Raw genomic sequence first — 17,058 nt, forward strand, 5'->3', positions numbered from 1 at the left:
TGAATTGTGTTTTTAAAGCATGCATTATTAATACAATACTATTTTGTAATAGTGAAAAGACAGAAATCACTGAAATACCCAACAATAGGAGATGCTTTAAATCATAATATTCACATTGTAATAGTAAACAATTGAAAGTAATGTTGTAAAACTACATTTATTGACATACGTGCTCATCAAAAAATTAAATAAATATAAAGTGTGCATATAGTTTGATCCCAATTTTATAGAAATTTTATAAAAGCACACACAGGTGAAGAATATATACCAAAGTATCTGTCAATGGACAGAATCATGAATGTTTTTACTTTTGCTTGTCTGTATTTTTTTTAAACTCCTTTCAATGAATACTTTAGGCTTTTGTAATGAGGGGAAAAAAATTTTTTTTTTTAAATTTAAGAACAAATAGTAATTTAAGAACTTTGCCCAAGAGGATGAACCTTCATGGATTTAAATGAGGATTAAAGGATGCTAATTCTCTTTTTGACTTTGGAGTAGACTGGATGTGCAATATAGAGCTAGAAGAGAATAATGAGGTGACTTAATTTTTTTCTTTAGTGTTTTATCTGTGATAAAGTCAAGGGTTTCTTTTAGCAATTTGCTCTATTATTTATCATATAGATGTCACAAAGGAAAGCATACTATTGGAATGCTTTCCAATTCTTTTAGAAAATGCATTCTATTGGAACGTATCTTAAATTACAAGATTATTGTTATTTAGTAAGTATATCATTTGTAAGTATATTTAGTTGATTCTGATGCTGTTTAGTTGGGATAGACTGTGTTAGATATATGGACTAATTTGTTTCATTTTTATTTTCTGCCTATCATACTCTGAAACATGTTTAAATATTAGTATTTTTGTAAATTGGCATTTTTGTCATTGTGCTTCTCATGATTTTCCCCCTACTTTTAACAAGGTGCTGTTACCAGATTTGTCTTCTCAGTATAAATTGAAAATGACTGAAGTTCAAGCAATGGTAGAATTCTCTGTGGAGCTAAACAAGTTCTACAATGTGGATTTATTTCAGAGAGGGTATGTATTTTAATATGAAGATTATATATTTTGCATAAGAAAAGATGTACAGATTTTCATTTAAATTTAATATATACTTATAATCGAGCATATATCAGGAAAACAGTGAGCTATATTCAAGTAATTCTTTTCTTAGAGAAATTTAGTTTTAAGTAGATGCTTGAGAATTATTCACATGGATTTAGTGATAATGCTGGATATATGTAATGTGCATTTATGAATTTGTACTGAGTGTTGAAAGGACTTCTGTGAAAATGTTAAGATCTCATTTTTGCTTGTAAAAAGTAGTGTATGGGGAAAATACATGTACAAAACAGCTAAGTGGGAATGCAAAATGACAAATCTTCAAGAAGTATATATAGAAAGTACTCTAGGAATCAAAACAAAGACATTTTTCTGGGTTACTATGTTAGGAAAGGCATTTTGGAGAAATAGGGACAAAATATGGTTAAGACTTGTATAGGCAAAGGATAAAATGAAAAACTGTTTTGGGAGGAGAGAGCAACATGAATCAGGTCTTGGAAATAGGAATGAACATGCTATTTTAAAGAATTTTTAGGAAATTGGATATTCTTTAGGAGAATTGCAGAAGGAAAGATAGTAAAGAAAGGAGAGGTTATGTTTATGAAAGGCTCCTTATGTCTGAAGAAACAGCAGGGATTTGGAGAGCCATCAGTGGTTTCCAAGCAATAATGAAATTATCACTATTATTACAGTAAGCACTTACTAACAGGAAGATTGTGATATATTAGATTGATGGTTGTGCAGAAGAAACAGAAGCATAGGGGACAATTTAGAGATGCCTGTAACTCTGAAGTTCTGTACTAAGAGTGGTACTAATGAAGCTTTATCAGAAGTAGGGTGAGAGAGATTTTCTATTGAGGTTTTTCTTGTTTTGTTTTATTTTTGGTTTGTCTTGGTTTTGCCATCTTGTTGAAAAAAATAATAACAGCTGTGCTCTGCTTCACCTCATAGTTTCTCACTCCTCAGTAGGACAGGCTGGGCTTGTTTTCATGACAGAGACAGGAGTCAAAGAAAGAGAGCAGAGGATGCAGGGCCCCTTGAATTAGCACTTTTATTTTTTTTTCCACTCCATTCTGTTGGTTAAGCAAGTTATAAGGCCAGCCCAGGAGTCTAGCCTGACAGTTCTTAAGGCAGTAAAACTTACTTTTAAAAATTTTATGAGGTTTCGGTATGTCTGATAGAGTTCATTCCAAGCTCTGAAGCCCAGACCCACAATTGTCTTTTGAGGCATGACTATTCTCTAGATGTAGCCACTACTATTTGGGGATCAGAATTCTGTGGGATCATGCCCCTCAACTTCCTGAAAACCTTTTGTCAAACTGAGAATGTCTACTTAAACATTGCTTTAATTTCTTTAGAGCTCTAAAGAAAGGGATTTATACCTACTCCTTTAATATGATCTTTGTCCATGGCACATTTTATTTTGAAAATTTTTAAGGAGACTGAAGCTGAAAAAGTTTTTTTTTTCTAATCTAGCAACTCCTGGTGCAGCTATATTCCCTCTACATTCTGTTTGTAAAATGACCAGTTCTTTCTTTAGCTTATCTCTTTCTTGGAAAACCTTATTATACTTAGCAAGGAGTAACCAGTTGACATTTTTAGCATTCTCCCTGGAAATTAGCTTGCTTAAGTCCCAAAGTTTCTTAGATACATTGTCTAACAACTACTAAGTTACTGCTGACAGTGTTTTTATCAAAAGTTTCATCACTGGGACACCTGGATGGCTCAGCAGTTGGGCATCTGCCTTCAGCCCAGGGCATGATCCTGGGGACCTGGGATCGAGTCCCACGTTGGGCTCCCTGTATGGAGCCTGCTTCTCCCTCTGCTTCTGCCTGTGTCTCTGCCTCTGTCTCTGTCTCTCATGAATAAATAAATAAAATCTTAAAAAAAAAAGTTTCATCACTGTGTAACATGGGTTATCATTTTTTAAATTTCTATAATTTACTCATTTTTCTTGCTTCTACCTTTACCATTGTTTTGGTCCCAAAGTCAGTGCCACATATTTTAAGTTTTTGTTACGGTGCACACTACTTCTTCTAAGTTACTGATTTCTGTATTAGTAATGTATTGCCACAGTAGTATAGCTAATGACAAACACAAAGCTTCAGTGGTATCACAACAATAAACATTCATTTTTGCTCACAAGTCTGTGGATCAGCTGAATGGTCTGTTCTTCTGGGCTGGATTGGCTGATTTTGTTGGACTCACCTATGAATTCACACCCAACTGGCAGGTTGGCTGGGTGCTGGCTGATACAGAAAATGGCCTTATCTGGGTGGACTCCATTTTGTTTTATGATATCTCATCCTAGCTTTTTCTCACGGAGGAGGTAGCATCCAAAGAGAAAGAAACTATTCAAGAAGACCTTTTAAGACCTAGGCTTGAAACTAGCACATTGTCATCTATGCCACATTGCATTGCCCAAAACAAGTTGTAAGGCCAGTGCAGATTTAAGGGTAGGGAACTAAACTCTACTTCCTATTGGAAGTCAAACTGCAAAATGTGTGGACACCAGGACGGATGAAAAAATCAGAGACATTTTAAAAATCATTCTATTCTAACATTTTTTTTTGTTATTAATTTTTATGAGGCATTTCAGGGTAAGTATAGTAAGATTTAATGACTGATTCCATATGGAGGATGAGACTGAAAAAGCATTAAAAATACGTGTATAGAATATATGTGATATGTAAGATACTACTTTGAAGTTGCTCAGCAAAGAAAAAGTACAGATGAATCAAATACAGCAAAAGTTTCTAATTGTTGAAAATGAGTAGTGGGCATATGGGTTCATTGCTCTACTTTTTGCAAATTGGGTATTTTTAATAAGAAATTTAAAAGATAATGCTGAAGTTTTAAATCCTATTGACTTGTACAGTATTAGTAATGTTGAAATCAATAAGGAGGTTGAAGATTTGTTCATTTTGATATATTGAGTTTGAGGTGAGATATCCAAGTGGAGATAGTTCATAATTAATTGAAGGTTTGGAACTGGAGATAAAGATTAAGTGAATTATTATTCCTTTTTTTTTTTTTTGTCAATCATCATAAACATAGCATGTGTAATTGCTATTTTCATTAGTTTCCTCATATTCTACAATCTGGTTTCCCCATCCATTGAAGACCTTTGAAGAATATTATTATGTTTCTGATCTTTCAAAAATCTAATGGTTAGAGGATCATTGATTTTAGATACATTGCTTGACTTGTCTTTAATTGAGGTATAATTGACATACAATATTGTACTAGTTTCAGGTGTACAACATAGTGATTTGACATAGGTCTACATTACAAAATGATCACCACAATAAGTCTATTTATATTTACTATGTGTCACCATACAAAGTTAATACCAGATTATTGACTTTATTCCCCATGTTGTATGTTACATCCCTATGACTTATTTATTTTTTAACTGGAAGTTTGTACTTCTTGATACCCTATACCCATTTTGCTCCCCTCCAGCAGCCATCAATCTGTTCTCTGATTCTCTGAGTCTAGGTTTTGTTTTGTTTGTTTTGTTTTTTAGATTCCACATGTAAGTAAAATCATGCAGTATTTTGTCTTTCTCTGACTTATTCCAGTCAGCATAGTACCTTCAAGGTCCATCTATGTCACAAATGGCAAGATATTACTCTTTTTTTTTTTTTTATGATTGAGTAGTGTCCATTGTATATATATCACATCTTATTCATTCATTGATTAATGGACACTTAGATGGTTTCCATATCTTAGCTATTGTAAATAATGCTAAAATGAACATAGGGGTGCATATACCTTTTTGAAGTAGTGTTTTTGTGTTCTTCAGGTAGAAGTAGTTCTATTTTTAATTTTTCCGGGAACCTCCATAGTTTTCCATAGTGGCTACACCAATTTACATTCTCACTAACAGTGCACAAGAGTTCCCTTTTCTCCACATCTTCAGCACTTATCTTTTGACGTTTTGATAGTAGTCATTTTAACAGGTGTGAGGTGACATTTCATTGTGGTTTTAATTTGCATTTCCCTGATAGTGATGTTGAGCATTTTTTCATATACCTATATAGCTTCTTTGGAACAATGTCTAGTTAGATCTTTTGTGCATTTTTAAAAAGGATTTTTCTTTATTCGAGAGAGAGCAGAGAAAGAGAGCAAATGATCAGGGAGCAAGGGCAGAGGGAGAGAGAAAAACAGACTCCCCGCTAATCAGGGATCCTGATGTGGGACTTGGTCCTAGGACCCCAGAATCATGACCTGAGCTGAAGGCAGATGCTTAACCAACTGAGCCACTCAGGTGCCCCTCTTTTGCCCATTTTTAAATAAGACTGTTTGGTTGGGGTTTTTTCTTTTCTTATTTTGGAGGTCGGGTGGTTTTTTTTCTATTGAGTTGTATGAGTTCTTTATAATAATTTTAGATATTAGCCCCTTATCAGATACATGACTTTCAAATATTTTCTCATTTAGTAAGTTTCCTTTTCATTTTGTTGATGGTTTCCTTTGCTGTGTAGAAGCTTTTTAGTCTGATGTAGTTCCAGTTTATTTTTGCTTTTTGTTGCCTTTGCTTTTGGTGTCAGAGTCAAAAAATCATCACTAAGACCTATGTCAAGGAGCTTACTACCTATGTTTTCTTTTATTTTACTTAATGTTTAGTTAAAATTCTCAGCATGAGGAGTTGATTAGTTCCTAGAAATCTTTGTTCTTTTGTTCTCCTCTGGTTCTAGGGCTCCTGTGATTCCACTTCGATTTTTGGTTTTAGTCATCTCATGTTTTCAATCTGACCTCATCTTAATCTCAACTAATTATCTATCTTTATTTATGGAGTTTTGCCTTGTTTCTTTAAGGCCAAATTGTGACTCTCAAGGTTCTAGATTTAATTGGCTAGCTTTTCATTCACTCTTCTTTAATTCTGGCTTTGTGGCCTGACCATACACTCTCTCCAATGCTATACCTTGCTATGAATAATAGTAGAAATATATTTATATATTTTAATCTTTGTATTATTTACAAGTTTAATAATTTAAACTATTAGGAAATTATTAATAAAAATAAACAAAATATTCTGTTCCCTTGTGTACATCTAAACTCATCCCAATTTGTAATCTTGATTTAGCTTTTAGTAATCCTATTTGTGTGTCATGTGTATATATATGTGTATAAATGTGTATATCCTCCATTACATGTACACATTTGCAGTATAATGATGATAAAACACAAACATAATGTTCACTGCAAATTTTTTATTCTACATAAACTGTTATTCTAATGACTGGTTGATTTTTATATATAGATATAAAAATTATAAAATCCTATAGAATAAATAAAGTACATAAACAAATAGCTCTGACCTTGAAAATACGCTGAATTCTTTAAACCAAATGCATGTCTTTATTTTGTAATTTATTGTATTAAACCAATTTTCAAAAACCATTATAATCTATATTTTCTCAAAATTATGCTTAAGAATAATTTACCTTTATTAATTTTTATTTTTTATTATTTTTATTTACTTTTAAGATTTTATTTATTCATGAGAGACAGAGAGAGAGGCAGAGACATAGATGGAGAAGCAGCCTCCTCACAGGGAGCCTGGTGCAGAACTCGATCTCTGGACCCAGGATCATACCCTGAGCCCAAGGCAGCCGCTCAACCACTGAGCTACCCAGGCATCCCTCTTTATTATTTTTTAAAAGAAAAAAATGAGTAACCAAATTAAACAGTGAAAAATCTAAGGTGCCTTACTAACTCCTTTTGTTGCTATGACATTCTCTCATTTAAAGTAAGAAATATTGGACACCAGGGTGGCTCAGTCTGTTAAGTGTCTGCCTTTGGCTCAGGTCATGATCCCTGGGTCCTGGTATCCAGTCCCATGTCCGGTTCCCCGCTGGGGAGGGAGTTGACTTCTTCTTCTGCCCCTCCCCTTTGCTTGTACGCTCTCTCTCATGCACTCTGTCTCTATCAAATAAGTAAAATCTTAAAAAAAAAAAAAACACTTCTACATTTCTTTTGTTTCTCTCATTCATCTTTATACATGCCCATTTCTGTTTGGGTTTTCTTGCATGCTGCTGATATTTGATCTGTGGATCTGATATATTTCTTTTCACCAATAATAAATATTATGGGAAGGGTGCCAGGTTGTCTCATTTGTTTAAACGGCTGACTCTGGATTTTGGCACAGGTCATGATCTCTCAGGGTCATGGGATCGAGCCCTGCCTTGGCTCTGTGCTCAGCACGGAATTGGCTTGTTGTTCTCCCTCTACTCTCCCCCCCTCCCCTGCCAAATAATAAAATAAATAAAAATCTTTAAAATAAATAAATCTTTTAAAAATAAATAATAAAATAAATAAATATTATGGGAGATTGATACAAGCAGACCAAATTTATAACTTAATACATACAGATATATAGAAATTGGGGCATTGTATATTTTAAAATATAGTTTGAAATGATTTTTTGGGTCTATTTTCCTTTAGTTTTTACCAGATACGTGCATCTATGAAAATTCCACCAAGAGTTCCCCACAGAGTAGAAGCTAGTTTGTTACATGCAACAGGTAAGCCAAGGAATATTTTTAACTTTTAAGAAAAGTTTGAAGCAACATTATAATGGCAATAATAACTTTTAATTATTTTTATTTTTTTAATTACAAATACAGGATACCAAAGAGTATCATTATAATAAATATATTTGAGGCCTCAATAAAATAGACTTGATTATAGGTTCTTTGTCTTTCTCTATTATTTCTTATGATGAGCATATGAAAGAATGTATGTGAAATTTCCACAAAAACAAATATAAGTAGGGGTGGTGTCAGTTATGTCATGTAAGATATAATTATTAAAAATACACAATGAATGTGGACATATAATTTGATAAATGAGTACAAAGGTGTTTTATTATAAAGTTTTAAAGTATGCCTTTGAGAATATTTTTTTAACCACATTTTTGGTCTGGGTTAACTACTCTAGTTAAAAAACAAAATGCAGAAAGTAATGTATATGGTTTAAGATAGATACATTATAGCAGCTTGGTTATTTACTTATATTCTGTATTAAAATGTTTGAGCCAAAACCAGTGGTCCTGATATGATCAATGGACATATTTTCAGCATTCCTGATATAGTATACTCTGTTTCATTCTATGAAGTTAGGAAATGCAATGGTTAATGAAATATTCTAGAAAGTTATCATATATGTCAAATATGAATAATGAGTCTTGAAAACATCATAAATAATAAAATACACCTCACACTAAAGCCATGCTGAGCATAATTCAGCCTATTTTACAATTTAAGAAAATATTCTGGAAATTTGAAGTGTTTGGGATTATCTTTTTAGTATCCTGTGGGTACTAAAATGCGAGGTAATAATAGATTTAATGAATGGTACACAATGGAGAGTTTATTCTGTCTTCCTGAAGACTCTCAAAATGCTCAGGGAGACTTATTGCTTATGACCAAAAAATATGTACATTCTTTTAAAAAAAACAATATTTTTTCTTGGCCTGGCATACATATTAAAGTGTATATTTATTGTCATTTGAACTGTTATAAGTCCACTTTCTATGAAATACAGAGGTTAAAATAATTAATTACTATTACAAGATAGATTTGGTCCTTCCTTAATGTGGTAGACTAAATGTCTTGCCTATTGTATTTTCTAAAGTTGCCAGTTGAAAAAAATAGAATGATCTTTTTCTCTGACTCCCATTTATTTTTTAAGCTTTATTGAGAAATAATTGACAAATAGAATTTCATATATTTAAAGTGTACAATGTGATTTGTTATATATACATTATGAAATAATTACCACAAGCAATATAATTAGCACATCCATCACCTCACATAGTGCACTCTTATGTGTATGTGTGGTGAAAATGCTTAAGATCCACTCTTAAATTTAAGTATACAGTACTTTATTATTAAATGTAGTCACCATGCTGTGCACATTAGATAGAGCTTACTCATAACAAAGTTAATCAACCCATATCTTCCTATTTCTCTCACCTCCTACCCCCTGGCAAGCATAGTTCTGCTGTCTGTTTCTATGAAATCAACTGTTTGGTTTGGTTTGGTTTGGTTTGGTTTGGTTTGGTTTGGTTTGGTTGGTTTGGTTTCCACATGTAAGTGATTCCATGCAGTATTTGTCTTTCTCTGTCTGACAGTTATCTCACTTAGCAAATGCCCTCCGGGTTCATCCATACTGTTGCAAATGGCAAGATTTCTATCTTTATAGCTAAATGAGATACCTCTCCCTCTGGCTGTGGCTCCTTTGTATGTGTGTGTGTTATACCACATTTTCTTAATCCACTCATCTGTTGATAGATACTTAGGCTATTTCCTTACCTTGGATATTGTGACTAATGCTGCAGTAAATATGGTAGTGCAGATTTCTTTTCAAGATATTCATTTCATTTCTTTCAAACATATACCCATGAGTGGGATTGCTGGATCATTATGATAGTTGTAATTTTAATTTTTTTAGAAACCTCCACACAATTTTCCATAGCAGCTGCACCAACTTTCACTCCCACCAACAGTGCACAAGATTTCTCCTTTCTCCATGCCTTCACCAGCACTTGTTTATTTTGACATTTTGATATAGGAGTTCTAACAGGTGTGAGCTAATATCTCTTTGTGTTGCTTTAAAAAAAAAAAAAGATGTATTTATTTATTTATTAGAGAGCACATGCACAAACGAGCTGAGGGAGGGAAGGGAAAGAGAGGGAGAGGATCTCAAGCAGACTCCCTGCTGAGCTTGGATCAGGACTCTGGGCTCAATCTCCAGGACCCTAAGATCATGACCTGAGCCAAAATCAAGAGCCAGATGCTTAACTAACTGAGCCGCCCAGGCGCTCCATCTGTGTGGTTTTGATTTACATTTTCCCTGGTGATGAGTGATGTTGAGCACCTTTTTATCGTACCTATCAGTCATCTGTGTCTTCTTTAAAAAAATGTCTACTCAGATCTTCTGCCCAGTTTTTAATCAGATTATTTTTCTGCTATTGAACTATATGAGTTCTTTTTTTTTTTTTTTTTGGATATTCATCTCCTTAGATTTCAAATATTTTTTTACATTTTATAGGTTGTCTTTTAATTTTGTTGATGGTTTCCTTTGCTCTGCAGAAGCTTAATAGTTTGATGTAATCTCACTTCTTTATTTTTGCGTTTGCTTTTGGGATCAAATCCAAAGAATAATCTCCAAAACCAATGTCCAAGACCTTTTCTCTTATGTTTTCTTATAGGAGTTTTATGGTTTAGGTCTTAAATTTAAGTCTTTCATTGAATTTGAGTTAATTTCTGTGAGTGATGTAAGATAGGGGTGTAGTTTCATTCTTTTGCCTGTGGATATCCAATTTTCTCAGCACCTTTAAGAGACTATCCTTTCTCCATGATAGGTTCTTGGTACTTTGTCAAAGATTAGTTGACCATGCATGTATAGGTTTATTTCTAGGCTCTATTCTCTTCCAATGGTCTGTATCCCTGTTTTTATGTTATTAATTATCATACTGTTTTGATTACTGTAGCCTTTTTTTTTTTTTTAAGATTTTATTTATTTATTCATGAGAGGCACACAGAGAGAGGCAGAGACATAGGCAGAGGGAGAACCAGGCCCCCTGCGGGAGCCCAATGTGGGGACTCGATCCCAGGACCCCGGGACCACAACCTGAGCCAAAGGCAGATGCTCAACCACTGAGCCACCCAGATGCCCCAATTACTGTAGCCTTTTAATAGTAATATTATAGCCTTGAAATCAGGAAGTGTGATGGCTCTAGCTTTGTTCATTTTTTAAGATTGCTGTAGCTATTTAGAGTCTTTTGTGGTTTCATATGAATTTAGGATATTTTTTTCTATTTCTGTGAAAAATGCCATTGAAATTGTGATAAAGATTGTTTTGAATCTGTAGATCATGTGGGATAGTGTGGACATTTTAACAATATTATTCTTCCAATCTAAGAACACAGGATATCTCTCCTTTTATTTGTGCCTTCTTCTGTTTCTTTCATCAGTATCATAGCTTTTAGTGTATATGTTTTTATCACCTTGGTTAAATTTATTCCTAAGTATTTTATTATTTTCAGTGCTATTGTAAATGGAATTTCTCCTCTTTTTAAATAATTGAGTGATTTTACATTTATGAAATAAACATGCACAGAGCAACTTCCTTTTATTTTTTATTGAAGTATAGTTGACATATAATGCTATATTAATTTCAGATAAACAACACAGTGGTGGGATTGCTTTCTTGATTTCTCTTTTAAGTAGCTCATTGTTCATATATAGACAAACAACTGATTTTTGTATGTTGATTTTGTGTCCTACAACTTTGCTGAATTTGTTGATTAGTTCTGACAACCTTTTGGTGGAATCTTTAGATCATGTCATCTGCATACAGATAATTTTACTTCTTCCTTTCCTATTTGAATGTGTGTATAATTTCTTTTTATTGCCCAATTGCTGTTGCTTGGATTTCCAGTGCTATGTTGAATAGAAGTGATGAGAGTGGGTACCCTTGTTTCTAACTTTAGAGGAAAGATTTTAACTTTTCACAGTTGGGTATGATGTTAGCTTGCTGTGGGCTTGTCCTATTTGGCCTTTATTACATTGAGGTACATTTCTTCTATACCTACTTTATTGAAGTCTTTATCATGAAAGTATGTTGAATCCTACATCTACTGAAATGATCATATTTGACTTTTATCCTTCATTCTGTTAATATGGTATATCATGTTTATTTGCATATTGCAAAGCATCCTTGCATCCCAGGGATAAATCTCTTGACCATAGTATATGATCCTTTTAAAAAACTCTTGGAATTGGTATGTTAGTATTTTGTTTTTGCATTGGTGTTCATCAGGGATATTGGCCAGTAATCTTCTTATCTTCTTTTCTTGTAATGCACTTGTCTGGCTTCCATATCAGGGTAATGCTGGCCTTTTAAAATGAGCTTGAAAGTGTTCCTTCCTGATCAATTTTTTTGGAAAAATTTGAGAAGGATTAGTATTCATTCATCTCTAAGTGTTTGGTAGGATTCACCAGTTAAATCATCTGATCCTGGCTTCTATATGTTGGGAGATTTTTTATTATTGATTCAGTCTCATATTGGTCTGTTCAGATTTTGTTTCTTCATGATTCAGTCTTGGTAAGATGTATGTTTCTAAAAGTTTATCTGTTTCTTCTAGTTTATCTAATTTGTTTTCATTGATTGTTCATTGTTGTCCCTTATTCTTGTATTTTCGTGGTATTAGTTGTTAGTGGCTTTCATTTATAATTATTTGAATTATGTTTTTTTCATAGCTTAGAGGTTTGTTGATTTTGTTTATCTTTTCAAAAAACCAACTGTTGGTTTCATTGATGTTTTCTATTGTCTTTTTTAGTCTCTATTTCATTTAATTCCACTCTGATCTTTGTTGTTCCCTTCCTTCTGCTAACTTTGGGATTAGTTTATTATTCTTCTGGCACATTCAGGGGTGAGAGGTCTTTCTAGGGTATTTGTATAGCAGAAATATTACATGTAATTAATGTCATTTTCAGAGTAATTTTTCTTAACATTATGACAAATGGTATTTCAGAAATACCCAAATAGAGGATATCCCCGGCAGCTCAGCAGTTTAGAGCCTGCCTTCGGCCTGGGGCATGATCCTGGAGACTTGGCATCGAGTCCCACATCAGGCTCCCTGCATGGAGCCTGCTTCTCCCTCAGCCTGTCTCTGCCTCTCTCTCTCTCTCTCTCTCTCTCTCTCTCTGTGTGTCTTTCATGAATGGATGAATAAAATCTTTAAAAAGAAAGGAAGGAAGGAAGGAAGGAAGGAAGGAAGGAAGGAAGGAAGGAAGGAAAAAAGAAAGAAAGAAAGAAAGAAAGAAAGAAAGAAAGAAAGAAAGAAAGAAAGAAAGAAAAGAAAAGAAAAAAAAGAGAAAAAGGAAGAAAGAAAAAGAAAGAAAGAGAAAGAAAAGAAAGACCCAAATAGAGTACTTTCTTTTTAAGTGCTTTTTCCTGGACAGAGATTTTTGTTTGGTTTTAATTAGTTGTAACCCCAGATTTAGTCATTGTTGCTATTTCAGCTTCTAATACTACTAATTTTGTATTATTGACTCTGAAATGTCCATTATCTGATCATTTACGAGTGTGTGGAAAGGAAGTATCTTTTAAAAATAGTTTATAGCAGACACCAGTCTTTAAAAGAGAAGCCTGGGTTTGCAAAGCAATAGAATTCCATAATACATGATTTTGGTTTATATGCAAAAACAATTATATGTATATTTTTACAGTATTATACAAGAAAGTGTTTAAGAGGCTGCATACTTTTTCATTAAATTTTAACAACCAAAATGGAAAACATGAGAACTGGATTTTGAACAGCAGAAGAAAAATAATTTCTTTCAAAATTTGTCATGTCTAAAATGTAATACCTAATATAATTTCTCAAGATCTTTTTTTATCCTAATGCTGTATTTATTTTGTTTTTCTTTGATTCAGAATATCTTATTTTTCTTATTTATGGTACACAATGATATCTATAGATTTTTACAAATGACCCTTCACAAATTATGAGATGTGCTACTTTCCTCATCCCAGTAGCATTCTCAGCATGATTATCTTTTATATGTGTGTAGTTTTCCACAGGTTCTTGTTTCATCCTCTGAACACCTCGATGATAATGTAAATCTGGTAATTTAGTTCTATTACCTGCCAGTGTGCCCCAAAATAGCCTGTCATGTTGAGTGTTTAAGTTCATGTGGAAACTATAAAGAACATTGGTTGATGGAATTGGTGACATATTAAGGCTCACAGGTATGGTGGATCCAAAATAGTTTCTCATGCCCAGATGAGCTTTTCCTCATCAGCAGTCTGGAAAAGAAAGAGAGAGAGAGGGAGAAAGAGAGCAAGCTCATACATGCAAAGAAGGCAACAAATTTTTTCCAGTTTTGGAGATACTGATTTGGTTTTCTTTTTATGTCCATCTTCCTTCAAGTTTTGTTTTATTTTAAGATAGTATTTAAGAGTTCCAAGAGTGTGTGTCTTTTTAATATTAATAAATTTGTTAGGAAAAGTTATCTTTCCCAAAATATTCTGCTTCCAGAAATTACTCCTATGAATTTGGCTGACTTTATTTTAATACATATCATTAATTTCTAGACTCATCCTTGATAACATAAATATATCCATGTAGAAGTAATTTTTCTTTATCCTGTGTGTTAATTCTCTTTTTACCTCTGTTCCTTAAAAATTTGCTTTTTCTTCTAAGGGCTTGGATTTTCTCTATACTTTTTATTACATGCCCTATTTTTCTGTTTGATTTGTACTGTCACTTCAAGACCTTTTCTTTCCAGCACTGTATTTTACTGCAATTCCTACACTTTGTGTATATTTCTGGAAAACTTTTAGAAGAAGAAAGAAATAATTTTGTCTGTGAGTTGCAGAAAGGCAGGTTAGATGCAGTAGGAATTAGATGGTATTATACAGCTTATTGCAACACATTTAAATTATTTCCAGCATGAAATTGTGCTGACAGTGAGAGGTTTGAGTCAGGAAATAGCTGTCATCTACAATAGCATCAGTCATAAGAGACAATGAGTATTTATAGAGCTGTTGAAAATTGATTAATAAGAAAATTTTCACAGACTTCTACAACAAAGTCATTGCCTGTTCTAGGAAACTGGCCTCAGTTTGAAATGTTAGAGCACTATGTACAATTTTGATAAAAAATTCAAATAACAATTCCCCATTTATAATAATGCTAGTATTTTTTAAAAGAAACATATATTGTTTCATTTGCTTTTTATTTTCCACCCATCCCTTTTTTCTGGAAAAAAAAATAATTTTATGCAAATAATACAAATAGTTAAAAACTCTCTTAGTCCAGAAAGATTTGTAATGAAAACAGTTAATTCTCTAGATGCAGCCACTTTTTTTAAAAGATTTTATTTATTCATGAGAGGCACAGAGAGAGAGAGAGAGAGAGAGAGAGAGAGGCAGAGACACAGGCAGAAGGAGAAGCAGGCTCCATGCAGGAAGCCCGACGTGGGACTCATGGACTCAATCCCAGGACTCCAGGATCACGCCCTGGGCTGAAGGCGGTGCTAAACTGCCTGAGCGCTGAGCCACCCAGGCTGTGCCCGATGCATCCACCTTTAACTATTCCTCTAATTTTAATGGCTTCCTCTGTATAGACATTTTAGCTTCCTGGTATGATGAATGACAACTGAATTTTAAACTATTTTCTTCCCTCCTTCCCCCCTACTTTTTAAGAGATATCATTATTCCCATATCTTTCTTTGACTTTGAAATTACTATTAAATAATGAATTGTTTAAAACTCCACTTCCTATTTCAACAAACATGACAAACACTATTGTGTAATATAAGGATATAAGCAGTCTTGCCTCTTTTTTCAAATTTGCTCTGTTCCTCTCCCTTTCAACCTATTAAGTATGTCCTTTGTTTTATATTATCAACGTTGCTAACATTCATATTCTGTTTTGTAACTGTAGTTAAATCTTAATGTGTTCTGTCTCTGGATTGATTCCAAATTAGAAAACAAGTAAACGGCATTTTCATTTTTATAGTAACACGAGAGAGAACGTGTTTAAAAAGGTAAAATGACTATCCAGCATAAAGAAGGAAGATCTTAATTAAGTTTCTGGCAAGACAGGACAAATCTATTTATCATTTTGGTATTGATTGAGTCACTCGTGGTATAGAGATAGCTAAAGGTATATCTTAGGTATTTCAGAAGCTTTTATATTCAAATATGCAGCTCTGTTGTAGTTAACAAAGTAGTGACTTGGAATCAGGATACCAGCTTCCTTTTTTCTGTTACCTTGGAAAACTCACTTCACCTCTGTGAGCTTCAGTTTCTCATCTGGGAAGTGTATTACCTGCTTTATAAGGTTGTTGTTTGTTAAATAGGTGAAAGTTCTCAGCAAACTGTAGAGGGCTGCATACATGTAAAATATTATTTAACTTCTAGAAATATAAGAAAGAATGAGAAACAGTCACATTTTGTCTCATTTACTATACTGTTTGTGAACCATTTAATGTAAAGAGCTGAAAGTGATGAAAAAGTTATTTTGATGTTTTCCTGTGATTTATATAATTGTGAAGCATAGTACGTACATAGGAAAACGTCTCCTGTTAACAAGTAAATTAAAAAAAATTTTAATAAAGCTATTTCTGGGATAAGAAGAATGAACTAGAATGACCAAGGGCAAGAAGGGAAGTCCAAAGGAAGAAGAAACCTCACAAAAGACCCCTACATTTATAACTTATCAAGGAAATCTAAGTATTTATGCTTGTATTTCTATGCTTATAAAACTAACTTAATCTGTAGATAGTGTTTGAATTGCAGTGTTCGTATTTGTTCAGCTATGCACTAGCAAGTCTTGTTCTGCCACTTACTAGCTATTTAGTCTTAAGCAAATTTTTCACTCTCTCCTGGCCTAACCTAATCAGTGAATGGAAATAACCCCTTTCTTACAGTGTATTTGTGAATATTAAGTGAGCAAATTAGATAAAGAGACCTGGTACAATACTCAGTAAATATTGATTTCCTTTTTCATGCCCTCTATTTCTATCCTAAATTGCCCCAGATGGTAAAAATACTGAAATAAGATCGACTCTAGAGTCTCAGAACCAACTTGATCTAAAGAAAGACAGTCATGGAGTTGCCTGGCAACCATTTATTGCCTTTTCCTTCTCAGTTCTCAAGAGTTAGCCTTATACATAGGATAGCTGAGTGATATGGTTTAACCTTTATATACCTCCTTTGGGTCTTCTTCCCCAATAAGACAGCTACTTCTTACTAGTGTAAGGGTTCTGTGATAAGTCTAAGAATGAACTGCGTACCTATGTTTAAACTCCTTTATCAGGGCAGCCCGGGTGGCTCAGCGGTTTAGCACCGCCTTCAGCCCAGGGCCTGATCCTGGAGACCCGGAATCGAGTCCCACATCAGGCTCCCTGGATGGAGCCTGCTTCTCCCTCTGCCCTATGTCTCTGCCACTCTCTCTCTGTGTCTCTCACTAA

General features: G+C 33.7%; 1 protein-coding gene across 14 annotated transcripts in view; it reads left to right on the forward strand.

Moving 5' to 3' along the window:
- FAM135A (family with sequence similarity 135 member A) overlaps positions 1-17,058 on the forward strand; it is a 132,602-nt gene that overhangs the window by 14,014 nt on the left and 101,530 nt on the right. For 11 of the 14 annotated variants that reach the window (XM_025444975.3, XM_025444978.3, XM_035697421.2 and 8 more), the window contains 2 exons: positions 921-1,036; positions 7,511-7,590. In XM_025444975.3, coding sequence (XP_025300760.1) covers positions 960-1,036; positions 7,511-7,590 — 157 coding nt within the window. In that variant the 5' untranslated portion in view covers positions 921-959. The remainder of the gene's footprint in view (positions 1-920; positions 1,037-7,510; positions 7,591-17,058) is intronic. The other 3 variants (XM_049092221.1, XM_049092223.1, XM_049092222.1) reach the window with 1 other exon arrangement.

The sequence above is a fragment of the Canis lupus genome, chromosome 12 (assembly GCF_003254725.2).
Source record: "Canis lupus dingo isolate Sandy chromosome 12, ASM325472v2, whole genome shotgun sequence".
NCBI lineage: Eukaryota > Metazoa > Chordata > Mammalia > Carnivora > Canidae > Canis > Canis lupus.